This window comes from Trichoderma aggressivum, assembly GCF_033847375.1.
Source record: "Trichoderma aggressivum f. europaeum strain CBS 100526 chromosome Unknown scaffold_069, whole genome shotgun sequence".
Lineage (NCBI taxonomy): Eukaryota > Fungi > Ascomycota > Sordariomycetes > Hypocreales > Hypocreaceae > Trichoderma > Trichoderma aggressivum.
This window is the reverse complement of record NW_026946435.1, coordinates 85,849-113,217: the sequence shown is the minus strand read 5'-3', so window position 1 is coordinate 113,217 and position 27,369 is coordinate 85,849. Positions and strand designations below refer to the sequence as shown.

The 27,369-nt window shown below is 42.6% G+C and overlaps 7 protein-coding genes across 7 annotated transcripts; 4 read left to right on the top strand and 3 right to left on the bottom strand.

Moving 5' to 3' along the window:
* Positions 1-3,910: 3,910 nt before the first annotated feature.
* Positions 3,911-5,170, bottom strand: Triagg1_10292 (uncharacterized protein; the record flags this gene model as incomplete). Its single annotated transcript, XM_062894347.1, has 4 exons — positions 3,911-4,065; positions 4,123-4,497; positions 4,558-4,899; positions 4,957-5,170. The coding sequence occupies 4 exons, from the start codon at positions 5,168-5,170 to the stop codon at positions 3,911-3,913; spliced, it is 1,086 nt and encodes a 361-aa protein (XP_062750783.1).
* Positions 5,171-6,909: 1,739 nt separating this feature from the next.
* On the top strand, positions 6,910-9,118 carry Triagg1_10291 (uncharacterized protein; the record flags this gene model as incomplete). The annotated part of the gene is made up of 10 exons (XM_062894346.1): positions 6,910-7,065; positions 7,119-7,174; positions 7,235-7,425; positions 7,483-7,700; positions 7,756-7,929; positions 7,998-8,224; positions 8,291-8,427; positions 8,484-8,663; positions 8,721-8,849; positions 8,904-9,118. The coding sequence occupies 10 exons, from the start codon at positions 6,910-6,912 to the stop codon at positions 9,116-9,118; spliced, it is 1,683 nt and encodes a 560-aa protein (XP_062750782.1).
* Positions 9,119-10,430: 1,312 nt separating this feature from the next.
* On the top strand, positions 10,431-13,047 carry Triagg1_10290 (CAZyme family GT90; the record flags this gene model as incomplete). Its single annotated transcript, XM_062894345.1, has 3 exons — positions 10,431-10,452; positions 10,504-10,523; positions 10,573-13,047. 3 exons carry the CDS (start codon positions 10,431-10,433, stop codon positions 13,045-13,047), a joined length of 2,517 nt encoding a protein of 838 aa, XP_062750781.1.
* Positions 13,048-13,688: 641 nt separating this feature from the next.
* On the top strand, positions 13,689-15,746 carry Triagg1_10289 (uncharacterized protein; the record flags this gene model as incomplete). The annotated part of the gene is made up of 1 exon (XM_062894344.1): positions 13,689-15,746. The coding sequence occupies one exon, from the start codon at positions 13,689-13,691 to the stop codon at positions 15,744-15,746; it is 2,058 nt and encodes a 685-aa protein (XP_062750780.1).
* Positions 15,747-15,921: 175 nt separating this feature from the next.
* On the bottom strand, positions 15,922-16,548 carry Triagg1_10288 (uncharacterized protein; the record flags this gene model as incomplete). The annotated part of the gene is made up of 1 exon (XM_062894343.1): positions 15,922-16,548. The coding sequence occupies one exon, from the start codon at positions 16,546-16,548 to the stop codon at positions 15,922-15,924; it is 627 nt and encodes a 208-aa protein (XP_062750779.1).
* A 1,009-nt stretch (positions 16,549-17,557) lies between these two features.
* Triagg1_10287 (uncharacterized protein) lies at positions 17,558-19,000 on the bottom strand (the record flags this gene model as incomplete). The annotated part of the gene is made up of 2 exons (XM_062894342.1): positions 17,558-18,699; positions 18,760-19,000. 2 exons carry the CDS (start codon positions 18,998-19,000, stop codon positions 17,558-17,560), a joined length of 1,383 nt encoding a protein of 460 aa, XP_062750778.1.
* An 894-nt stretch (positions 19,001-19,894) lies between these two features.
* On the top strand, positions 19,895-26,865 carry Triagg1_10286 (uncharacterized protein; the record flags this gene model as incomplete). The annotated part of the gene is made up of 2 exons (XM_062894340.1): positions 19,895-23,184; positions 23,232-26,865. The coding sequence occupies 2 exons, from the start codon at positions 19,895-19,897 to the stop codon at positions 26,863-26,865; spliced, it is 6,924 nt and encodes a 2,307-aa protein (XP_062750777.1).
* Between the last annotated feature and the right edge of the window lie 504 nt (positions 26,866-27,369).

Sequence of the window (27,369 nt, the reverse complement as noted above, 5' to 3'; positions counted from 1 at the left end):
TTTAATTTATAAGTTACAATATATTTTTAAGTAATAAAAATTTATTAATTACTATTATAAAGGTTTTTTAATAAAAATAGTTTATATTTAAGTTATAATATAAATATATATAAGTTATTTATAGTTTTTATTAATTTTTAATTTATTATATTAAAAATATAAGTAATAATTATAAATATATTAAATATAAATTATTATTAATTATTTAAGTAATTATTTAGAAAAGTAATAGTTAATAATAATAATTATAATATACTTCATATTTATAATACTACTATTTTTTATTTTTCTTAATAAAGATTAAATTTTATAATTAATTTATTATTTATAATAAAAAATAATAATTATAATAAATTAGCTTTATAATAATTATAAATAAGTATTTAAATAAATAAAATTATTTTTCTTAAAAAAAAAGAATTTACTAAGTATATATAAGTTATACTTTAATTAATACTTAATTAATTATTCCTTAGGGTTATCTTAGGTTTAAGTTAAACCCTTAGTAAAAGCCCTAGGACTTAAGGTTATTATTAATTTAGTTTAAGTTTAGGTTTAATCTAAAATTAAGTAAATATTAGTTTAGGTATAGCCTATATTTATAATATTAATTAAAATATAACTATAATAAATAAAATAAAGTAAAAAATAATAATAAATAGTATAAAAACCCTAGTGTTTATATATATATATTTATATTTATATTTTAATTAAAATTAGCTTTGTTATTTAATAATACCCCCTTAAGGTTATACTTTTATAGTAAAAGTATTATTATTAATAATTAAATACTTTTATAAATAATAATTTTATTTTTCTTAAAATAAAACTATAATAATTAAATTAAATAATAATATTTTTTTACTTTTATATTATAGTTTTTATAATAATTAAATAAATTAAGTTATTTATAAAAGTATTTAATTATTAATAACTTTATTTTAAAATATATTCCTTAGTTATTAAAAAAGTAAATAATTAAATTTATAAATATTATATTTATTATTAAAAACTTTAATAAAATTATAATAATTAAATTAAAAAAAAGATATTTTAGCCTTTAGTTTTAAATATAAAATTAATATATAATTGAACTTAATTAATTATTATTAATTAAATTAAAATTAAAAAATTTAAGTTATAAAATATAAAGGTTATATTTATTATTAAAAAGTTTAGTAAAGTTATAATAACTAAGTTAAAAAAAAACTATACCCTAGCCTTTAGTTTAAAATCTAAAATTAATTTATAATTTAACTTAATTTATTATAATTAATTAAATTAAATTTTAAAAATTTAAGTTATAAAGTATAATTAATTAAGGTTTAAAATTAAATTTAAAATATATAAAAAAGCCTAAATAATAAAATTTAAGTATAATATAAGCTTTAAGCTTATAACTTATAGTTTAATAACTTAACTAAATTAAATAAGTTAATTATTTTATTAAGTTATAAAAGGTAGTAATAATCCTTAAAAATAAATTATATATATAATATAAAAAACTACTTAATAAAACTATATATTTACTTTTTATTAAGAGAGATAATTATTATAAAAGCTCCTAAGTAATAGCTATAACTTAACCTTAACTTAAGTAAAATAACTAAGTAAATAATTAAATTTATAATTAATAAAATTATAAATTTATAATTAAAATTCTTTTTAAAAAAAAAACTAAAACTAAGTAAAGTAAAGTATAAGTTAAATTAACTAAAAGGTATTAAAAACCCTAAGTTAAGTAAAAGAATTAAGAAAATTATTAAAAAAACTAATAAAATAGCTTAAAATAATAAGTAAAATGTATATAATTATATATATATATAGTTAATTAAACTAGCTAACTAATTAAAAGCTATATATAATTATTAAGTATAATTTAAAATTAAATTTAAAATATATAAAAAAGCCTTTTTCTTAAGTATAAAAAATAAATTACTTAAAAAAAAACTAATTATAAAAAAGCTTTTATATATACCTTTAATTAATTAACTAATTTAATTAATTATATATATATAATTATATAAACTTTACTTATTATTTTAAGTTACTTTATTAGCTTTTTTAATAATCTTTTTAATTCCTTTACTTAACTTAAGGTTTTTAATACTTTTTAGTTAATTTAACTTATATTTTACTTTACTTAACTTTAGTTCTTTTTTTATATTTTTTATTATAAATTTATAATTTTATTAATTATAAATTTAATTATTTACTTAGTTATTTTACTTAAGTTAAAGTTAAATTATAATTATTACTTAAAAGCTTTTATAATAATTATTTTTCTTAATAATAATAATAATAATAATATTACTTTAAATAACTAGTTAATTAATAATAGCTATTTCTAATTTTTTTATATATTTCCTTATAATAAAAAAAACCTTTTATAAAAAACCTATACTTATTACTAAAATAAAAACCTTTATATTTCTTTTTTATTACTAAAGTAATTTATACCCTATTATAATTTATAACTATAATAGCTTAAATTTACTTTATTCTTAGCCTTTTAAGGAAAATTACTTATTAATTAAATAAGTAATATTAATTAGTTTATAGCTATTATAGGCTATATTTAATACTTTATATTTTTATAATAATCTTTTATTATAAAAAAAGCTTACTAACTTAACTTCTTAAATATACCCTAGGTAGCGCTAGCTTTTATATTAAATAATAGCCTTAGTTTAATATTATTAAGCTAGGTTTTTATTATTATATAGGGTATAGCTTAATTATATATTAACTTTAGGCAGTAGTTATTAAGTTTAGCCTAAGGACCTAAGTATTATAGTATTTTAACTATTTAATAAGTAAGATAATTAATTTACTAGTATAAGGTCCTTTAGTTAAATTTAAACTAACTGCTTTATAAATACCTAGGGAAATACTATAAGACCTCTAGGCGTATATTACTATACTATAAGGGCTTTTCTTAATAATATATAATTTTATTAAGTAATTTTTTAATTTTAAAAATATTATATATATAATTTATTTTTAAAAATTATTATTACTTTTTATAATTTAATAAAATAATTAATTTATTTAATTTAATTAAGTTATTAAATTATAAATTATAAATTTAAAATTAATTATATTATACTTAAACTTTATTATTTAAGCCTTTTTATATATTTTAAGTTTAGTCTTAAACCTTAATTAATTATACTTTATAGCCTAAATTTTTAAAGTTTAATTTAATTTATTATAATTAATTAAGTTAAATTATAAATTAATTTTAAATTTTTAACTAAAAGCTAAGGTATAATTTTCCTTTAACTTAACTATTATAGCTTTATTAAACTTTTTAATAGTAAATATAACCTTTATATAAAAAAGCCTAAATAATAAAAATTAAATATAATATAATTAACTTTAAGTTTATAACTTATAGTTTTATAACTTAACTAAATTAAATAAGTTAATTATTTTATTAAGTTATAAAAAGTAATAATAATTTTATTTAAAAATAAATTATATATATAATACTTTTAAAGTTAAAAAACTACTTAATAAAATAATATATTACAAAAGTAATAAACCCTTATAATAAAAGATAAGTCAATAGCCAACCAAAGTCACAAACAGCCATAATAGCTAAAGGCAATAAGAAACTAACAGCAACCACTACTAAGATAATAGCTGCTGCTATGAACACTCGCATATAGGATATTATATAATTATTAAATAAAATTATAGTACTTACTTAGCGCCCCGTTTTCCTAGTATAAATAAGTCACTTTCTTCTATAGGTCTAAACCCTAGATAATTATATAATATAAATTAAATAATCACGGATTTTCCATAACTAACGAATACAGCGCACCTTTAGCGGGATGGTGTTACATAAGCCAAAAAGATACATCAGCGCATCGCAACTTTCATTATATTAACTATAGAGACTTCATGCTTGCTTGCTCAATGCTTCACGTCGAGATGAACTATTGGGATCAAGGTATGGCCGCTCTCCGAGCCCGACGGCTCTAGAGCCGAATCGCTCTCCTAAACCGTTATAATCATAGGTGGCAGTGTGGAAGACACTCCGGTTGTCCCAGATGGCTGTTCCAAGCAGTTAGTCTTGACAACCTTATGACGATGTGAATGAAAGAGACTTACCAATATCATTGGGGTTCTGCCACCTGAAACGGACTTGAAGGTCATGACCGTCGTGAACGAGATCCAAGAACCACTGCAGGAGCTTCTTGCTCTCCTCATCAGTGAGACCGTTGATGTGCTTAACGTGGCCCCCCACAGGGAAGATGCTCTTCCATCCGGTAACAGGGTTGGTTCGAACAACAGGGTGAATAGCCTTGAGCTCAGAGCCCACGTTCTCAGGAGCACCACGAGGCTTGTCATACAGCTCAAAGCCGGATCGCTTGGCAATGTCCCCGAAGCCGGGCTGCTCAAAGGTAGCAGTCAGAGACTCAAGGAATTTCTGGTAGGGCTCGCTGATACGATCATAGATTTCATAACCGGAGGCCCAGAGGGTATCTGTTTCATGATTAGAAATTATATCACGAATGGTAGATATAAGCGCTCATTATCACTTACCACCTCCAGTCTTGGGAAGGGTGACAAGTCGGAGAGAAGTGTAATCAGCTGGAACAGGCTCAAAGGCGATATCACTGTGCCAGCCAGCGGCCTTTTGCCTCTTGGGGCTAAGTTCATCGGGCTTGGTCTGCTTGTAGAACTTGTCGAACTGAAGGGAGCTGATGGTGCTAATCTCGGGGTCGTTGCCACCAAGTTCTCGCTCATTGTTCAAGAGAGGGTGGATGTGCAGGCCAGATGTGGCAGGCCGTCCAGTCAGCTTGCCAAGTCTGAGGATAAGTTCCTTCTGGAGGTCGTTGGTGAGGTTGTCCTGGGCACGGAAGAAAACGACACCGCGCTGTGAAACTAGAGAGGGTCACATGAGCAATTATGATTTCGTTTTTCATTTTCAAGCGTACTCACTGGTGACGGCAAGATCTCGAATAAGCTCATCAGAATTGGGGGCATTGAGCCAGTCTACGAGATTGGCCTTGGGGAATTCACGACCAATGACTGGAGTGATGTCGAAAGACTCAAACTGATCCAGTGTACCCGTGAGGGGAATGGTCTGTTGAACCTTGGTCTTGATAGGGACATCGTGGATGACCACAGGTGCTTCAACTGCTGCGGGAGCCATTGTTACTGATGTATCTGTATGATCAAAGATCTGCACACTGTCGATATATCTGATGAGCAACAGGTTGATATCTCCTTAAAATACGATTTTGTGGAATTCAATCCATACTTATATGGCAGTACCAACCTCTTCCTCGTATCCTGCCCTTGGTATTGCCAAATTTGTTACCTACGAGCATGCCATCAACATCCTTCAACGCCATCTTCTTGCGTGCTAGGAATCAAACCACCATCCATGTTGACATCTTTTAGCCTCATTCACATGAAAGCCAATAATTGACGCCGGTTTGTGCGACATCAATTGGCAAATTGCGTCAGTGAGGGGAGAGAAGCTCACTAATAGAGCCTGTGATATCAAAACACATAGCCCTACGGATATAGGGATCTCGGCCATTTCCAACTTTCGGCGTATGAAGCATGCGATTGGAGCATTCAGTCGGACTGTCGGTTGAACCAGGTCATCAGCAAGCTGTAGGTTCAGTTACATTGCATGATCTCTAGCTCCTGTAGGAATGGTAGAGGCATCCATCACGGCGACAAGTCCGCATCCCAAGGCCAACGTCCGGGACCTCGCACGACTAGTCACATATCCAAAGCGACGGTGCGGATGTCTCTGAACTTGGAAATATCGCATCATACGCGATAACCGCAAACGGAGCGATTCACCGTATGGCGTATTCGACGGCAATCAGCTGCGCTTCTCGGACGCGGGGGTGCAATGCAGAGACCCCTCAGCTATATGATCACATCAACTCGTCGTCGAAGCACGACACCGAGGCATACAACAGCCTGTAAGGCCGTCGAGACGATGGTAAGCCATATGAAAGTCGCGTGCGGCAAAAGCGACATGTGCGTTGCGCCCCCAATGGATAAAATGTGCCCGAAACCCCTATCTCGGCAGCTCATGTAAATAATCTAGAATTGCGTGCTTCGGGGGCATGTTGGATCGTTGGAGAGTCGCGGGTTGCCGTTTGTGGTGAGAATCAAGGTGGTGATGGCGTGATTGTGCCCGCCACTCGCACAATGAATTATTGGAGATAAGGCGCATGACGCTACGTAACACCTTGATATGTCAGCTTTCGTGAAAGAAAAAAAGAAACTTGGTTCCACTGACAGGCTATTGAAAAAGAGATGAAACAATTGAAGCTGTGATTAAATAGTTTAAGCTGTATGTAAGTGAGAGAAGGCCGGGTTATTAAGCAGGCCTCAACTGCTTCTAACAATTAGTCGAATTGCATAGTAACAAAGCAATACCCCAAAAGAGCGGCAAAATACGTAACTGATTGGGATTTAGTTCAAATTGATAAGAAGTATACTGCCGAGCATCTACAGTTGTATCTACTGCGCATATGCATGATCTCATCCCTCCGGGGTAGCGATCTGAGGGATGGAAGGCCGGGGTCCGGGTTTCGAGGCCACCTCGATATTGGTAACAACTAGCTGCTCATTGGTACCCCGGACGGCATATCTGCATAATAGCTATCCTAGGTTCCATCGAGTCTAGCCCTCTCGTCGTAATTGCTTGGGTTATTCTCATCATACCTTCCCGCACCTGCCGGGTCCAATATTGTTCCTTGGCTCGTTGCGTGCGATCGCCACGTTTATACATCAAAGCGGACTTTATAGATAGTGTTATTATATAACCAACTTTGGGGAAAAAGTGACGATGTGTAAATACTGAGGAGTAACCCTCTTCTTTTCCCTCCTTAGTATTCTCTATCCCATTTTGCCAACATCATCATGGCGACCGTACTTACGAAAGGCGGAAAGGACCCGTCTTCGGTCTCAACGACCTCATTAGATAGCATTTCGCCACCGCTGGGAGCTCCGATAGTTGAGAGACGCTCATGGTTCAAGAAGGGATCGAAAATCGACAAAGATGCCATTGCAACTCAGGTATGTTCCTATCGAATCAATTAGTTCTTGTAGCTGTGCTGACACGACTGCAGCTTTCGGTATTCGACGACCCAGACACGGCTGAGAAGTACCAGCCGAGACCAGACTGGTAATCAAATGCAATTCTGCTTTGTCTAAAAGGCAAGATAGCTAACGTGAAAATAATTAGGGAAAATATCCATAGATTCGACCCTTCTTTCCGATGGACATGGCGTGAAGAGGGCAAACTCATCCGGAAAATGGACCTGTACATTACATTTTGGGCATGTATAATGTTCATGGCTCTCGAACTTGACCGCTCCAATCTTTCACAAGCATTGACCGATAACTTCCTTTCGGATCTTCATATGACTACGAATGGTATGCTCGATAGCCACAAGCCAATACCTACAAGAGCGCTAACAATCCACCTTTAAGACTACAACTTGGGCAATACGGTGTTCAAGCTATCATTTCTTCTCGCAGAGCTTCCTTCACAGCTAGTGTCGAAATGGATGGGCCCGGATCGATGGATCCCGATGCAGATGTGCTTATGGAGTCTCGTCGCAGGCGCCCAGTTTTGGTTGTCTGGTCGAAGCTCGTTCCTTGCCACACGAGCCTTGCTTGGAATTATTCAGGGCGGATTTATTCCCGACGTAAGCTGTTTACCGCTACAATCACTTGGATCAATTCACTAATTAGAAAAAATAGGTCATCCTATACCTTTCCTATTTCTATAAGCACGCAGAGTTGACAATCCGCCTGGGTTTCTTCTGGACCGCTCTGAGCTTGGCAGACATATGTTCGGCATTGCTCGCGTACGGACTATTGCACATGCGAGGTATCGCGAACCGCTCTGGGTGGAGATGGCTTTTCCTTATTGAAGTAAGTCAGGCGTGGTGATGCTCGTGCTCATGAGACGTTTGAGAACACATACTAACAGATAGCATTAGGGCCTCTTAACGCTCGTTGTAGGATTACTCGCCTGGGTTCTCATGCCGGCTGGCCCTTGTCAAACGGCTAGCTGGTTTAGAGGCAAAAAGGGTTGGTTTTCTGAACGGGAGGAAAAAATCATTGTCAACAGGGTTATTCGTGAAGACCCCAGCAAGAGTTCGATGCACAACCGCGAACCGGTAACACCCAAGTTACTATGGCAGAGTCTTAAGGATTATGATCTCTGGTGAGTCTCAAGTGGAAAAGAAGAAACCGAAAGGGTATCATTTACATATATTGACCATTGCGATAGGCCGATATACATCCTTGGACTTGTATTCCAAGTTCCTGCCACACCAGAGGCTAATTATCTTACTCTTGCGCTCAAGGGCTTAGGCTTTGACACTTTCCAGACCAATTTGCTCACCATTCCATCAACGGTACTGCACGGTAAGATATATGTGTTCCACTCAATAGATTCCGTTTACTAACTTGTTTTGCCCCAGTCTTTATGATGCTGGGTCTTACATATCTAGCTGAAGCTTGGGGCGAGCTTACTTTGACGGCTCTTATTGGTCAAATTTGGCTGCTCCCGTTCTTAATTTACCTCAATGTTGTTAATACTCAAGAAGTGAACAAGTGGGTGTTCTGGGTGGTGGTTACACTTCTCCTTGCATACCCGAATGGTAAGTTCAGTCGAAGTTTCTCTCATATTACGTATCCTTATTAACAAATCGATGCAGCCCATCCGATCCAAGTAGCTTGGAACTCGCGCAATAGCAATGCGGTCAGACTTCGAACGGTTTCAGCAGCATGTTACAACATGTTCGTCCAGGCTGGTGGTATTGTCTCCGCCAACATCTACGTAGCGAGTAAGCAGCTCTCCATTTCGCTCACATGATATGTTACTGACTAAGCTTGGATAGGTGATGCTCCTCGTTATGTTCGTGGCAATCGCGCACTCCTCGGTATCGCCTGCATGAACGTAGTTATATATATCCTCACAAAGCTGTACTATGTGTGGCGTAACCGGTCCCGAGCAAAGAAATGGGATGCGATGACTGAAGAACAGCGACTCAACTATCTTGCTACAACAACTGACGAAGGAAACAAGAGGCTCGACTTCAGATTTCAACATTAGAATGTCTCTAGATGGGGTATTAGACGTGGAGAGGCGCAGTGCGGTATTATTATTCTGTATCATGTTTGAGCTACGGGGCGGTTGTAACGCATGTTTTGACTAGTGTTTCTCTTCAGTTAAAAGTCTCGCGATTATGACGATATGAATATAGTTAAAATAGCTATCGTTGTTGATCTTCTGTAAGGAGCAGTTGGCACACTTTTGCCAATCCTACCGGGCGAGCGGGCGACAGAAAAACCGAGGCCGAGAATATCCATCTTAAACACCTTCACGATACATGACTAGTATACACTAGTTCTTCAAGTATCTGCTACTATTTATATTCTCTCTACCGTAGTCTTTACTACTATATCTATATTCCTCTAGCAACTGCTACTATATTTATATATTTATCCTAACTGCTGCTACAGTTATATAGTAACATTCGGGCGTTGGTTAAGCAGCACTGGCGTTCCCTCACAACAGCACTACCTACTAACTTGATGGGCTGATTACATGTAGGTACATGTACTTCTCGCGTTTTCTAACCTCCGCTTGCCAAGTTTCGTGTTCTTGGCATTTTGCTGATCGCGATTGCAACTAGACCTAAAGCAGGAGCATTAGCGGGATGATTCCTGGCCCTTAGTGAAGAAACAAGTGGCACTTAAGAATCTTGTTTTCTCATCACAATCGGCTACCCTCAGATGCAGATGTAGGCGAAAGCCGAGATTCGTGATTCTGCTTGCGTGATTCGCGAATGCTCAAGGCAATCGCTCGCTCATCTCGAATGAGAGTTGTTTGAGATCGCACTCGCATAACTCTGCGCGTTACTGACGCGTGGGTTTTCAGCATGCGAGGGGCCGTCTCTCACCCACGGGCTTTCATGTATGTATGCTCATGGATATATCTCGATATCGTTGCATATTGACGCCTTGTTAAAGATGCCTGTCCCTCTCTGTCTTCATTCTATCTGCTAGGTATTATACTAGTGCTTCTTTTGGTATGGAGTAACCCCCTTGCGTGGCTATAATGGCGATAGTTCTGACCGACCTATAGAACGCCCTGTTCATTTTACAATCATTACTCTCCTTTCCACTGGCATTTGGCTGTTGGGTTCTGCATATTACTGGGGGCGGCGAACCGACTGCCAATATCTTGCGGTCGTTGCAAATCACAAGAGCTCGACTGATGTAATTAACCCAACAAGTACAGTCGTCAAGTATTTCAGAATTGGTCATGAACACTTTCGACATCTACATCCGTCTTTTCCTTTTCTCTTAAGTTGCTTAGCGTTGCGAACGTTGATCTACTGGGGCGTTATCCGAACTTCACAATGCTCGCGGTCTGGTCCGGAGGTAAGTCTCCTTGTATGAATAACTTTTCTCCAAACTAATCATTTCGTGCAGGCATTTCTACCGCTGTTCTCGTTTATTGCTGTAGCAATAGGGCCTGGATTCGGACTCCTAACTTTACAGTCCAATAAGCCACAGCCACGATGGTCCATGCCATCCAAATCCCAGATTATCTTCACATTTCTTGCCGCAGTGTGGCCACTATTCGTCATTTCAGCAGAAGAAAGCTCGAAAATTGCTACCGGGACTGTGTGTCCCATTGGATGGGGGCGCTTCGTCTCACTCGCTCAGCTCTGCAAATGCCTGATCGATGCCGTGATCATAAGCCATACATCTCATTTGGCGCGCGCAGCTACAGAAGATGGAATCGACATTTCTGAATTCATGGGAAAGCTTTCGCTTGTCGCGGCCGGAAGCATTCTGTTGCTCTCATTCCCATCTTGGCTTTCGGATTCAGAGTTGATCATGGCATTTACCTTTCGAGCTCTCGACAATGGAGATTTTGCTGTGGATGGTTTCTTTGCGATGATCGCTGTACTCTCCAGCTTAACACTGTTACCCCCTGTGCATCCATCATGCTTCGCGCTTCTTATAACTACTGCCACTTTCATGGGCTTACAGATACCTGTCTATCAGACGATTCCGCTTCTATCTCCCGTGTCCTACGGAGAGCTTGTGAAGCATACGACTCTTGTAGTCGTTCTAGCAGTGCCTCTGTGGTACCTTGCCATTAGCATTCACCATACTGGAGAGTCTAACGCATCACAAAGGATCTTCAAGGGGCTGATAATGTCCGTTAGTGGGTTTGCAGTAATTGCAATGGTGGTATTGGCGCGACTGCTCTTCATTGCGTCTCCGACTATAGCTCTAATCCATACGGCCATCAAGTCACTCGTATCGGAAGCATCTGCGGAGATATTCGCGTGGGAGTCACAAGCCGCAACTAGTAGATCACTGGCTGATGCTGTGAATGAATACACGAAAAGGTACACGCTCCCACCTCCACCAAACTTCGACAAATGGTACGAGTTCGCAAAGGAGCGCAACTCTATCGTTGTGGACGACTTCGACCAGATCAACAAGGACTTACTTCCCTTCTGGGGGGTGGAGCCTGCACAAATACGTGATTCGACTACAAAGCTCTTCAACTACGGAAGCTCAGAAATGGGCGGCATGCGTATCAGGAACGGTTCGGTAGAGCAGTCGCCTCATATTCCAGGATCGCATCGTTGGATGACGGAATCATATCAGAGGATGATGGAGCCGTTTTCCAAGTGGTTGCCGGACATGGATATAGCTATCAATCTGGCCGATGAGTGCCGTGTGGTCGTTCCATTTCGCCATTTGGAAGCTCTCAAATACTTTGCACAGGAGAAGAGACGAGAAGTTTCCAACCAAATGGAACAGAACGGCTGGCCGAGCAGCGTCTTTTCGCAATTTCCATGGCCTGAGGACTTCCCCGAGCCTCTACCTCGGGCGACGGATGGCAGAAAAGATGCCATTGATCCCCTCTTTACAAATTATATCCGGAGACCCATGTTTTATGATTTCGTTGCTGCCTCCTGTCCACGAAGATCGGCAGTACACAGTAGTCGATGGTGGGATTGGAGCAGTACTTGTGTTGGCTGTCTGAAGCCACATTCGCTGCTTACAACCAGCGGTGCGATATTGGCAGATGTATCGCTTGCTCACGATCTTTGCCATCAGCCGGACGTCGCATACTTGGATGGATTTCTCAATTCGCCATCTGCGTTGGTCGGCACAAATCTACTCTTCCCCATCTTCAGCCAGGCACGCGTCGGCGGCTTCTCAGATATTCTAATACCGTCGCCGTGGCATTTTGATGACAAGAGTGCCTTTAAAGAGGACAGTGGCGTGGCGTGGGAAGAGAAAGCGAACACTTTATTCTGGCGTGGATCGCGATCGGATGGATTCTCCGCCCATGGACGATGGCCTGGATTTTTACGACCGCGATTCGTACATGAAGCTTATGAGAAGACTGTGGCTTTGCAATCATCCGGCATTGAGACTCCTGTTCACATTAACGTCTCCTTTACTGGGGAGATGTCCAGATGTGATGGATTGGATTGCACTGTCGAGTTGGAAAATTATAAGCAATGGGGTCTCGTCACATTAAGCAACGATTCGGCTGTGGACCAGGAAGCAAACCAGCTTCCCACTGGCGTCCCATTTGAAGAGCACTGGAAATATAAGCACTTGATGGACATGGATGGCGCGGGATTTAGCGGTCGCTTTCTGCCTTTTCTGGAGAGTCGCAGCTTGCCATATCGTGCGGCGTTCTTCCGTACTTGGTATGATGAGAGACTCCGAGCCTGGCATCACTACGTTCCTGTGGACATTCGACTTGGATCAGGTTTTTGGTCCGTTTTGGAGTACTTCAGTGGGGGTGCTAATGATAAAGACGCCGAGGGACCTGAGATGGCCAAGAAAATTGCAGAACAGGGGAGAGAATGGACGCAAAAAGCGCTGAGGAAAGATGACATGCAAATCTACATGTTTCGCCTATTGTTGGAGTGGGGGAGAATCACGCATGATGAAAGAGAGCAATTGGGATTTTCCATTACCAGAGAAGAATAGAATATATTTAATATAGAGGTAAGATCTATATAGCGAAAGACGATGGTTGAACTTTGAATAAAACCTCTACAAACCGAACTCTTCGTAATAGTACTACGCCAAGGTAGCAATCTTTGACCGTCTACATGCCTAGACATATTAAATAGACCAAAGTCCCGAAATAATCCATGTTTGCCAAGAACATACCATTTCCAAAGAGAGCGGCACTTTGGTATCTTGGATGGAGATGACAAGTACTTTTGTCCCCCATACTAATTAGACCGTTCTGTTATGCTTATCCAAGTAGCTTTCATTAGCACAGCATGTCACCGGCAGCTCCAACTCCATGCGCTTTATCAACTGCCAAGCCATATTCCTATTGGATCACTGCGTCGATCGCCCGGCCATTATCCCTGATGAAGCAGGTGGGAACGGTCGGATAAACCCAGCAAACATAACAGTTGAGCAATCACTCAATGATGGAGATTTTCGAATACTCAATGATTCCTCGAGCGGGGTCAATTGATGTTGGACGAGATGCCTGCTGGGTAACGGCAATCGATGGAAACGTATATAAAGGCGGTGTAAACTCCCAATTACGGCTTCCTCGGACTTCTTGAGATATTCCATCTGTCGAGGTCTCGCGACGGCTCCAAAAGAACATGGCAATCCCTAGTTACAGGCCCCGTCGTGTTGTGATGGGAGCCTCGGCCTTTGCATCGGTGCTCTTGGTTGGGCTGCTTGGCCTCCCTGCAGAAGCAGCATCAAAAACACCATGGAGTGATCCTTTTAAACCCATTGATCCCCAAGTCTGGGTGAATCCCGACGACATGACATGGGACGACTTTAAAGCGCCGCCTGGTACTCAATGGAACGACGCGACGAAGAAGGGCTCTGGTCGCAACTTCAACATTGCGTTGATAGCCGTGGACTACAGCGATGAGACTTTCGTTGTGACTCGAGAACCCAACTCGACAGTCTTTGGTAATCCTCTTCCGATAGTATCTGGTATCGACCGGGAAGATGTCCCTGCCTACTATCGCGACTTACTCAACAAGCCGACTGACCTTAACCGCGGCCATACACTACATGAGTACTGGATGGAGGACTCACACGGCCGATATGGAGTCGACCTGACAGCATTTGGGCCGTACCGTATGCCTTCATTGTCGTATCAGTATGGCGTAGACAATGGCTTTAACCCCGGAGCATGCCCGACGAATAACACTTGCAACCGGGATATTCGAACAGATGCTTATGCGGCTTGGCGAGCAGAGGTGGGCAATACCACGAGTAACTCATTTGAGTTGGTATTCATCCTCTCCGCTGGACAAGATGAATCGTCCACATGGCAGGAGTTTGGTGAGATGAGATTTTCATCTCCCGAGGATGTGCCCGATGCCTTTGGACCTCCCAAGAATGCCGACGGCTCTTCTTCGATACCGAACTACGCATCGACAAGATATGTTCCATGGACATCGTGGGCATCTGCATCTACTATTTGGCCTAATGCAGGTGGTGGTTCGTCGACTCAATGCGAAAGCTCTGGAATGGGAACGTATGCGCACGAGCTCAGCCATCTACTGAACATTGGGGACAACTACAATAACCCGTTCGGCATTCCCTTGCGGCGAGACTATACCGGCCCATACTCAATGATGTCTCGCGGATCTTTCAACGGCCCTGGCGGTCCTCATACACGGTATCAAATCCCAGCGCTTCAGGGTGGCTCTATGGGTTCCTTACACACTGTTCGAGACAAGCTCGTTCTTGGGCTCATCTCCAACGACAGCGTGGTGAGCATATCGAGAGACGCCCTGGCCGCATCAGGCCCTGTTGTGGCCCAAATCACAGCGCGATCCGTTTTGTCTGATCTCATTGGCTTGAGAGTTGTAATTGACCAGGATCGCTCGCCAGCATGCAACATTTCGACTGACGTACTCTGTGACGGAGGTCGCTACAACAGCTATGATATCGAAGTGATTGATCGGATGGGCGCCGACTCATTCCAACCTGACTCAGGCGTGATGATCAGCAAGTCAAAGACTAGCAACAGCCAGCCCTTCCAGTGGACCATCGATGCCAACCCCGAAGACATCACACTCATCGACTTTTACCGACCAAACGGAACCGCTGCTTATATCACCATGGGTGATTACCGTCAATTAGCTGATGCGCTATTCCATGCCGGCACTGGATCTGGAAGCAAATATGAGTTTGTGGATGAGCCAAATGGCCTTCATATCTACATTTTGGATGTCCACCGGGATGAAACTGGCGTGCTCTCTTATACCGTTGGCGTGCGGTCCCTGGTTGATGACAGTTCAAGCCAATATGGTATTCAGTTGTCTTCTGGGGTTCCATTCACATACGGCAAAAGCAGCCCAGTAACCGGAGGCATCTTTTGTGAATTCGAACTCACGAATAATGGTACATACGTAGCCTCTAGTGAAGGCAATGCTCAAGTCCAGGCAGATCACCTTGAGTGGGATATTTTCCGACTGAAAGCCGATATCAAGGGATCTGGTTGGAAGGCGAACCTGCCGAACGCAGTAATCCCTGTCAAGTATGGGGAAATTGCAAAGGCTTATGTAGCTGTGGCCGCTGAGACTCACGCAAAGGATGCGACGGGTGTTGTGAAGTTGACGGCTACATCAGAGTCTGATCCAAGCGTGGTGGCAACTGCGACTTGCAAAGTAAAGAAGAACACTTGTCATTGAGTGGGATCTTTTATGTTGGAACGAATTAATGGATGACGTCTATTTTCTTGAATTAAAACGCGAAATATCTATACACTATATCTATACACTGCTACGGCTGCATTGTGTAGCGGTAACTCCTAGACTCGGGTAATGTTTTGAAGCGACATGTCTCCAATTCTGATGTAGCAAATGCTTATCTGCGCTCCAACTTCTTGCCAAGATCTTCGCGGATGTAAACCTCGTTAAACTCCCTCAAGTAGGGCGAATCCGTTAGCCTCTTAAACGCCTCCTTCAACTTTCCATCCTCATCCTTGTCCAAATGAACAACTCGCCAAACATTCAGAGGCTCCTCTTCAGTGCCACTCACAGAGTGCTCGACATGGAAGAGCGGCTGATTTGTTCCGGCAACAATCTTGCGACCATCCGGGCCTTCCACTTCCGGCACACCAATAAAGAAAACTCTTTCGTTTTCACTGTCCAAAAAGACTTGCTCGATGACGGTGTTGTATGTGGTGGGATCTACCCAAGTTCCCTGATCAGTAACACGTACAAAAGTCTCTGTGGGTCCGTTCTTTTGAAGGTTGAAGACTTGGAGACTTCCTGGTCGCAAGAGATGTCTTAGGTATTTGGCTGGGTTGTGCGCTTTCTTGACTTCCATGTCCCAAAGTTGTGTTTTTGAGTAATGCAAATCCGGATCAGCATCATAATGGCGGCTTTTGATGACTTGATTCACGTTGGAGGGCTCGAAGATAATTGGAGTGTTGTTGGGATCCCTGAAGGCTGCCTCGAGAATCTCTTCGTGGTCTTGAAAAGTGGCCATTTTTGTTTTTGCAGGAGCAATATTAAGATTGACTAAGCTGTGAGATTGTGTTAGATTTATTGGTTGGTTATTAGTTGGTTGGTAGGTAGTTGTGTGCTTGTCGATGGTTCTGAGATGAATTGCTGAATTGTTGGTTGTGAGACGGGGAGATTGTATCTTATAAACAACTGCTGTCTATATAATATGACGTAGCTCTAAATGCAATACTTTCAATGTTGTCACGATACAGCACTGCTGTGTGTATTCAGGCCCAATTACGTAGTATGCTTGGCGACTCTCGCGAGCGGACTCTTCGCGTGCCAAAATGCCCGACTTGCGCCGAGAAATTAACGCCTAGTTCGCTCTCCGGTCAAGGCGGCGATTTCTTCAGAAGGCAATATAGCATTTGATCTTACTCAGCTGCGTTGCTGTTAGCATTAACTTTATGGCCGAGCTTAATCGGCGAGACGATGGGATGACAGCTGATGGCTATTGTTAATTGCTTAGGAATCTTCATCAACTGCTCAAAACTCCAGAGGGTTACAATGACTTTGTTGAGTTGTCACGTGGGTCTGTGTGACCACTCTCTTTGGTCAAGCCCACTTTCTGTCTGCTGCTGTTTGCAGCGTTTTTCCCTTCTTCATCATAGATCAGCATAGCAGAACACAGAGAGTTTTGCGCCTTTTCAGCTTGTTAGCTTCTCAGACTTGGCACAAATCCTCTGTACAAAGTCAACACCTGAGGATACGGAGGCTTCGGCAAATGCGGATGTCCGAACTGTCCATGTCGCCTCATTGTTCATTCACGAGACTAAGATTAAATCAAAACCTAAGACTCGTATTGGCAGTTAAGCTTATGATGTTTGTTTTTTTGGCCAGCGCAGTGATTGATTGTGCAGTATGCAGATCTTTCTCTTCTCCACTGTTTGCTCACAACCATTACCGCAACAAAAATATCTCACCATACAAAAGACACAAACAAAATAATAAAGCTGGTTGACTAAGAATTATCAATACCTCTTGCTATACACTCATGAACTGCATTTCCCACAATATCCACATTCTTCATTGCAAGCAGTAAAGTCACCGGCATTACTGTCACTGTCGCTGTTACTGCCGCAGTCGCCGCAGCTTTTGCCGCCGTCATGTGTCTCTTCAACGTCATCGCTGTCGTCGAGCCACTGGAGCCATTTATCCTTCACCTGGTCTGAGAACGCAATGCCTGCATCTGGGAGACGTTTTCGAATCTCCAAAGGACCTCCTTGCGACTTAACAATTTCTAACAAAGTGCCTTCTTTCTCTAAAGCCGTGGCGATTATCCGATGCAAAAGAGCGCTCAGGCGGCTGAGATCTTGCTGATGAGATTTTTCCCAGCCTTGGACATCCTCGCGTACATCGGCTATTTCGATGTTGTTGAAAGTCCCTCGTGTGTGATGCGCAAGTATAAAATTGGGGATACGAGCAAGCCAAAGGCGTGGTAGTTCCTCTGAGAGAGTGTCATTCTCGATAAGTCTAATTGACCGAGTCTTGAGATCAAAAACAGATTCTTGAGATGTTGGCTGACCACCATCAACCACCTCGAGGTTGCCAGAATCGGCTGGTGAAGCTGATGAGGTCCCGATGGAGACACTTTCGAAGAGACTCGTCAGATCCTTGTCCCCAGTAGGCGCGGATTTACCGACTGCCAGAGCATTTGTGTCTTTCTCTTCGATGTATCCATCAGTACTTTGACGCAACAGTATGTCAAGCCCACCAAACTTGTATTTGATAACTCTATGATGCGATTTGGATGGTCGGACGTCCGGAGTCCATGTGGTGTAGGCCTCTGGAAATGCGTGCCCAAATCCTCTGACCCCCAATATTTGCTCTGTCGGGGAATTCTCTCTTCGGATAAAATGGACAGTCTTACCCACGACTTCCACAGTCATGCGAAATGAGCGGTCGACGCCCCGAACGAAGGTGCCCTGAACGAACCGTAAAAGGTTGCCAATGGTGCTATTGCATGCGACAAGGTCGACATGAAGTGAAGTCGGATGCATTTTCATAATGGCAGCAATCGCCGGCTCGAGGGGATGTTTTGGGAAGAAAGCCGAGTTGTTATCACGAAAATAGACGCCATTATCCTCAAGAAGTGCACGAGGTTTCTCCCGTGGTGTCCAAAGAGCAGGGCGACCTATGATGATTGAGATGAGTTCTATTCTATTCTCAATAGAGCTTGTGTTTACAAACGTACCTGGCACAATGATCTTCGGAGCTTTCTGATCAGCCCAATTGTACGAGGCTACCAGCTCACTCTCAGTGATTCCAAATGCAACATTTTCTTCACAGGTATCCTCAAGATCCTTCTGGTTAATGATCTCAATCAGTTCACCTAAAGGAGGCGGCGGGGATTCCTCTGATTGCGCAAGAGGGTTTCGAGGTCTGATGTCCTGATAGCCGCCACGGCCGCGCCATCTTTTGTTGTAATAAGACATACTACCTATCAATCACACTCTAAGAATTGATAATCTGCTGAAAATAAACAGATATATGCGATACAAGGACAACTGTAGATAGCAGCGGATAGTAGGAGACGGTAGTAGGTAGTAACAGGTAGTAGAAGAGAGTAGAGTAGAGTAGTAGACAGTGGTAGATAGTAGCAGATATTAGACAAATATTAAGGCAGAAAGGTAATACTTATAGCTAAAATAGTAAGTAACACGTTTGGGACGCTGAATAGGCGTTCCCTATGTATGCTGATCAGGGCCTCCCGCATACTAATTCCTATTGTTACTGGCGTCTGAAGATAATGGAGGCCTAGCAAGGTTAAATTCGTCATTGTGAATTCATATCGGGAGGCCTACGATTTCCCCGGCGACGTGCAGATGTGTAGAGGCGCAGTTGGCCGCTCATTTTGGCCAACACCTCGCGATTACGCTGTGAAATGTCAGTTGGCCAGACGTTGTGCCACACATTTATCTTCTTGGCCTCTAACAGGTCACTGCAGCCTAATGGCGTACGAAAATCCCCTGTCGTGGCCGAATCATATGGCGAGGCTGCGACTTGCAGAAGCTGCTGCGGGAGTCCTACAACTTCGGGCCAACGAGAGGAAATGTCACCCCACCATTCTCTTTAAAATGAGACGCAGCAAGGCTCCCTACGTATCTTTCTACTACACCACGGCATCAATCTGATATGCCTGCCTTATTGAATTGATAGCGTCAGGATATATCACTGATACAAAGATAATTTTACTGGCGTGGCGATGCCATATATATCCTAGAGACTATCCCAGTCTCTCCTCCTCATCAACACATGACACACATCACAATTACTTTGACAATTACCTTCTATATCATTCAGTCTCTTGACTTTGGCACCTCTACAAAATGTCCACGAAGCCAGCTCTCTCCGGTCGCGCTGCGAAGCTCGAGAACCTCTTCTACTCGTTCATCAAGGGTGATCGCTCTGTGCGGAATTCTCAAGAGGCCAAACAATTCTTTGAAGCAGTTGATGTTCTATGCGAGCATACTTCTGCTGTATCCTGCGTTGAACGCATTATTGGGCGAAAAGAGGGCTTAAGCACCGTGAGAGTTGCCATTCGCAGCAACCTTTCGCGTGCATTCATCACAACTGCTACAACGGCCTTCCTCAAACGAGTCTTGCATCATGATGTCAAAATCATCAACGACGGTCTATTCCTTGAAAAGCTGCTTGTGGAAATCCTGTCACCTTCCACCTTCTGGACCACATTCCTTGGATTCTATCAATGCAACGAACTCGAAGGCGATACTTTGGTTGCTTTTGCATCTCTCTGTCTCGAAATTGTGTCTTCGTCATCGCCCGACATCCGAATCCTCTCCAATGACGTGGAGTCTCTCATGAAAAGCTCTCCATTGACGAAATCCTCATTGGAAGAGGTACGCACTCTTGGTTATCGCATCGAAAAGGTGATCCAGCTACGCAAGGGACCGGCAACTGCATCGATTAAAATGAACTACAGCCCCGGCGGCAGACATGATAATGATTTCGAGGACTTTCGCAAGATCTCTATATTCCCAACCGCGGATGAAGTAAGCTCAAAGGAAGAGCCGTTTCTCCAACGATTGGATGATGTATTTGAGATTCCAAGAGAGTCGCGTACAAGCAGCTATATCTCTTGGCTGTTCCGACTTCTCCGCGAAGATATGCTTGCAGATTTGAGAGAGGATCTGCAGATTGCTTGGGGTCAGAAAAAAGCCAAGTATAAGCCGCTCTGCTTGGGCGGTCTCAGCTTGGTAAGCTATGATCTCGGAACTGCTTTTCGTGCGAGACCGTTCACGTTGATGGTCCAATGTCGAGAGGGAATCACCTTTCCTCCGAATAAACGCTCTCCCGAGGCCAAGAAGAAGTACCTTGAGGAATACAAAAACTTTGTCAAGCACAGCGCAATCGGTGCGCTTTGTTTGGAGAAAGACATCATTGCTTTTGGTTCTATCGTACGAGAGGTAGATGGGCTTATCAAGGATCCTCCAGTGGTCGGCATACAAGTCACCGACAATGCGGGTCTGAAATTGGCAATAAAGGCGTTAATGAGTCAAGATTTCTCTCGTCTGAAGTTTTACGTCGTCGATACCGCGACGTTTTCCTATGAGCCAATTTTACAACGTTTGAAGGAGGTCACAGAGATTCCAATTGAAAATGCAATCCTTGATCCAGCGGGACCTCCACCGACATACGATCCTCCTCCAAGGCTACGGGCTTTCATCCGCGAGCTCATAAATTGTCGTCAAAAGGGATTGGGGGCAGAGTTGGGACCTAAGCTAGGCTTCAAGCGCACTATACAGATTCGAGATGCACAGCTCGATTCGCTAATCAAGGGGTTGGAGAATCCTGTGGGCCAAATTCAAGGTCCTCCGGGAACCGGCAAATCCTTCATCGGGGCCATCATTGCGAAAGTGCTCATGGAACTTACGGAATACCGGATCTTGGTCCTCAGCTATACGAACCATGCCTTGGATCAATTCCTAGAAGATCTCATGGATATTGGAATCGATGAAAACAATATGGTACGAATTGGTTCCAAGGCTACAGCGAGGACCGATGCGCTGCGAATCGACAACCTCTCGAGAATTCCTCAGGTTCGGTCGAGCCTTGATATTAGGCCCATGCTAAATGCTACGAGGGGTGAACAGCTGCAGACGGCGACCCGAATGGACAATCTTATACAGTCATTGAAGTCCCACGTTCCGCTGCAGGAAATTTTGGATACGCTGGAATTCTCCGACTCTGGAATGGCCTACTGGAGTGCTTTCCAAGTTCCCGATGGTGAGCAAATCGCAGGAAAGAAGAATAAACCCTTACAGCCTGTTGACGTCTTTGGTCATTGGTTGAATGGAAAGAACTTGTCATCTCTAGGCATGTTGGCGGCAAATATTGATCCTGAACACTATCCAATTTGGAACATTCCACCACAACATCGACAGACACTTTATAACGATTGGGTGAATCAAGCTCGTCAAGAGCAAATTGACGAATTCGCCCAATTGGCGGAGACTGCCAATAATCTCTATCGACAGATCGATAGCCTGTTCAAGGAGAGCAAGAGAAATGTCGTAAAGCACAGACGAATCATCGGTTGTACCACGACCGGTGCAGCAATGTACCAATCTATCATCAGAGCGGCCAGCCCAGACATTGTTCTCGTTGAAGAAGCCGGCGAAATTCTCGAGGCCCATGTAATCACTTCTCTCAGCCCATCCGTCAAGCAGCTAATTCTTATTGGCGACCACAAGCAGCTTCGCCCTAAGGTCAACAACTACAACCTCACTGTGGAGAAGGGCGAAGGCTTCGACTTGAATGTGTCACTTTTCGAACGCCTCATTAGACAGGGTCACCGGTTTGCCGTTCTACAAGAACAATTCCGTTCCCATCCTGATATCTCACAGTTTGCTCGTCTTTTAGCGTATCCGGAACTAAAAGATGTACCAAAAACGCACAGCTACAAGCCGATACGCGGACTGCAAAAGAGAGTTGTCTTTGTGCATCATGAGCATCCAGAAGAGCAGTTAAACAATGTTTCAGACCGGAGAGATCCGACTTCAAAAGCCAGCAAGAAAAATACATTTGAAGCAGAGATGGTTCTGAAGACGGTCAAGTATCTGAGCCAACAGGGTTACAAGTCCGAGGATATGGTCGTTCTGACTCCTTACATGGGTCAGCTTTCATTGCTGAGACAAACGCTGAGTGAGATAAATGACCCATATCTGAACGAACTAGACACCCATGACTTAGTACGCGCCGGATTGATGACGCATGCTGCTTCCAAGGCTGCTAAAGCAAAGCTGCGATTATCCACGGTGGATAACTACCAGGGAGAAGAAAGTGACATTGTGATTATATCAATGGCCAGAAGCAACAAAAATGGCGACATTGGCTTCCTAGTCGCCTGCGAACGACTGGTGGTTCTCATGTCACGGGCGAGAAAAGGTATCATATTATACGGAAATACGAACACCTTCCTGGCTAGCAAAAAGGGCGGCGAGCTCTGGAAGAAATACTTCGATGCCATGAAAGAGAAGGGATTCTTGTTCGATGGATTACCAGTTCACTGCGAACAACATCCAACCCGACTTTCCATCCTTCAGAAACCTCAAGATTTTGATCAGCACTGTCCTGATGGGGGCTGTGCAGAGTCATGGTAAGTTGCATCCCATCAATTGACCACCATCTTTCTAACTATCTTAGCGGCGCTGTTCTTGGCTGTGGGAAGCACACATGCGAACGCAGATGCCATCGACTTACGGATCATTCGCAAGTTCCATGCACGAAAATGATGAAGAAGACGTGTGAACGAGGCCATAACATCAAATATCTCTGTGGAAAAGAGAACCAAGGCTGTAAGTCGTGCGCCAAAGAAGACGAAGAAATGCGACGAAGAATCCAGCGAGATCTGGATATGGAGAAAAAGCGACAGGAGCGACAGGATAAGTACCAGCGTGATCTACAGGAAATAGATGATGAAATTGACCATCACCGGCGTGTCATGAAATACGACCAGGAGGAGGCAGATCAGGCAAAAGAACTTGCAGAGAAGAAATCTCACCTTGAGAGTCTGAGGCAAACAAAAGCCAGAATGGAAGCCTCAAAAGCCGCAGCCAGCAAACAAAAGAACGTCAGCAAGGCTGAACAAGAGAAGAGTCAACAGAAGCAACTCTCTTCCAATTATGCGGATCTGGATCTCCCAGCGCAGGAATGGGAGGACATGAAGCGAGATGAGGGAGCTCACAACGACGCCTTGGATGATCTTATGGGACTCATTGGTCTAGAGTCAGTCAAGAGGGAATTTCTCTCAGTCAAAACCAATGTTGACATCAAAATCCGCCAAGGGGTGGCTCTGTCTGATACAAGGCTTAGTTGCTCGCTCCTTGGAAATCCTGGGACAGGCAAAACAACCGTGGCCCGTATATGGGGAAAGTTCCTCACCGGAATAGGAGCCATTCCCGGTGATGCCTTCAAAGAGACTACAGGGTCAAAACTGGCAAACATGGGTGTCAAAGGTTGCGAAGATTTGCTGGAACAGATTAAAGAAGATGGCGGCGGTGTCTTGTTCATCGACGAAGCCTATCAGCTTTCATCTGGCAATAGCCCAGGCGGCAAAGCGGTCTTGGATTATCTTCTTGCTGAGGTTGAAAATCTTCGTGGAAAGGTTGTCTTCGTACTTGCTGGTTATTCCAAGCAGATGGAATCTTTCTTTGCACACAATCCTGGATTTCCCAGTCGATTTCCCATCACAATGAACTTTGAAGACTATACCGACAAGGAGCTGCTACGGATTCTTAAACGTCAGGTGAATCGGAAGTACAATAACAAGATGGAGATTGAAGATGGTCCGGACGGCCTTTATTTCCGAATTGCCGCTCGCCGAGTTGGACGAGGTAGGGGCAAGGAGGGATTCGGTAATGCGCGAAGCATCGAGAATTGCCTTGCCCGCATAGAGAAAAGACAGGCAAACCGGATTCGACTGGAGAGCCGGGCCAAGAAATCTCCCAATGACTTCCTCTTTACTAAAGAAGACATTATCGGCCCAGAACCATCACTGTCTCTGCAGAGTTGCAAATCATGGAAAAAGATGAATGAAATGATAGGGCTCAAGGAAGTGAAAGAACAAGTAAAAATCTTACTCGACTCGCTGACGACCAACTATGAACGTGAACTTGCTGAAGAGCCCCCGATGGAGTTCACGCTCAATAGAGTTTTCCTTGGGTCTCCTGGGACAGGCAAAACGACCGTCGCTAAGCTATATGGCGAGATTCTCGCAACCCTTGGCCTCTTGTCTAATGGAGAATTGGTAATGAAAACTCCCGCAGACTTCATCGGCTCTCATCTTGGGCAATCAGAATCCCAGACGAAGGGTATTCTTGCCTCTACAATCGGCAAAGTACTCGTAATTGACGAGGCATACGGGTTATATGGCGGAAAGGGAGTTACCGATCCTTACAAAACAGCTGTTGTGGATACAATTGTCGGGGAGGTTCAGAATGTGCCCGGTGATGACCGTTGCGTCATTCTCATAGGCTACCAGGAACAAATGGAAGAAATGTTCCAAAATGTCAATCCGGGACTAAGTCGACGATTCTCAGTTGACACACCATTTGCCTTTGAAGATTTTGACGACGATGCGCTAAGAAAAGTACTGGATCTCAAGCTAAAGGCTTCAGGCTTCACGACCACGGGCGAAGGCAAAACAGCTGCACTTGATGTGCTCATCAGAGAACGAAACAGGCCTAATTTTGGAAATGGAGGCGCAGTCACAAACCTTTTGAGCAGAGCAATGACTTCTTACCAAAAGCGGTATTCGGACGGAAAGATAAAGAGGAACCAGTTGGAGGCAGAAGATTTTGACAAAGATTTTGACAGAGCCACGAGAAAGGAGACAAACGTGAAACAGCTCTTCCAAGACGACATTGGGCGCGAAGAGATTATCCAAAAACTTGAGAGCATTCAGTCGCAAGTACGACAATTGAAGGCTCTTGGAATGGACGTCAAGGAAGAGATCCCATTCAACTTCCTATTCCGAGGCCCGCCTGGTACAGGGAAAACAACTACGGCACGAAAAATGGGCAAGGTCTATTATGACATGGGCTTCCTTTCTAAAGCTACAGTGGAAGAATGCTCAGCTACGGATTTAATTGGGCAGTACGTCGGCCAAACCGGACCGAAAGTTCAAAAAGTTCTCGAAAAGTCGCTAGGGAGGGTGTTGCTCATTGATGAGGCTTACCGATTTGCTGGGGGCGGATTTGCCCAAGAAGCCATCGATGAGCTTGTCGGCCTCATTACAACGCCGAAATACCAGGGCAAGCTCATTATTATCTTGGCAGGGTATGAACACGATATAAATCGGCTTTTGTCTGTGAACGCCGGATTGACAAGCCGCTTCCCTGAAAGTATCGACTTTAAGCCACTCAAACCAGATGCCTGTTTCCGACTGCTTGTTGACCTTCTGCGGAAAAGGAAAACAGAAATCTCGAGTAAGGGGAAGAAGAATTTGGATATCAGCTGCTTGGAAACCCCCTCTGCATTGTTTCTCGGCGAATGCACAACCATCTTTGCTGAGCTATCAAAAGCAGATGGATGGGCGAGTGCAAGAGACGTAAAGCAGCTTGCCAGAAACGTCTTCCAAACCGTAAACTTGGAGTCGCCGTCGCTCAAATTGGAAAGGAAGGGAGTTATCCAGGAGCTCAATCGGATGCTACGAGACCGTCAATCCAGGATGAACAAATCTGAATCCCCTGTTCCTATGGATGAGGAAACAGAGTCTTCGTCCGCGCCACAGGCCGCCAGTCGAACCAGCACTAGTGTACAAGCTCAGCAATCCACGACTGCGGATCAACGGCATAATACAGAAGATCCGACCGAAGAAGCGAATAAAGAGCCTGAATCACTGGATGATGAAGAATCTCGGCGAGTGGTGCGAGACGCGGGTGTAAGCGATGAAGTATGGGAGCAGTTGCAAAAAGATCAAGCCAAGGAAGAGCGCAAAAAAGCGGAATATCGCGACCTATTGGAAGCCAGAAAAAGCGCCGAAGCCGCTCGCAAAAAGATTGTACAGGAATTGATCAAGGAAGAAGAGTTGAAAGAAGAAGAACGTCTTAAACTCGAGGAAGCAAAGAAGAAGGCCGAAGCCGCGCGCGAAAAGATTTTACGGCAGCTCATCGAACAAGAAGAAAGGAGGAAAAAGGAAGTAGCGAAACAGGCAAAAATCAGGGCTCTTGGAATATGTCCAGCGGGATTTGATTGGATTAAACAGAATGGAGGTTACCGGTGTTCGGGGGGGTCGCATTTCTTGTCCGATGCTGAGATTGATAAACATATGCAGTAGATTGAGTTAGATATATGCATGAATTTCTTTATTCGCTTTTGACCTTCATAATTTCATGCACAAAATTGCTACATCCATTGAGAGAGACTATTGAAGTAGATGGAAACGGAGTAATATGGTTGATACCGTGTTGCGACTGTACAGGTGATAGTGATCAGTTCGGTCATCAGTATTATAGACTCAGTGATCTTATTTTTGTTTCTTTGAGTTGTCGTCCTCTTTGATGCGCTTGACATACAATTTTTCTATAGCAACATTAACAAATGGAGCAGTTATCCAGGGCTCCGACGACTGCGTGGAGTTTGACCACCGAAACCAGATGTGAAGTAAGTTTGTGTGCTTACCACTACAGGCTAATCTAGGTAAATACTAGATATCAAGTACCGGCTGTTGAAGTCTCTGCTGCTATTACTACCTTCTACTACTACCACTATGTTCCTCGAGTATTTATTACTATAGCTACATTCATCCAAGCATGTGTTATATGGCTATATGCTTGTAACA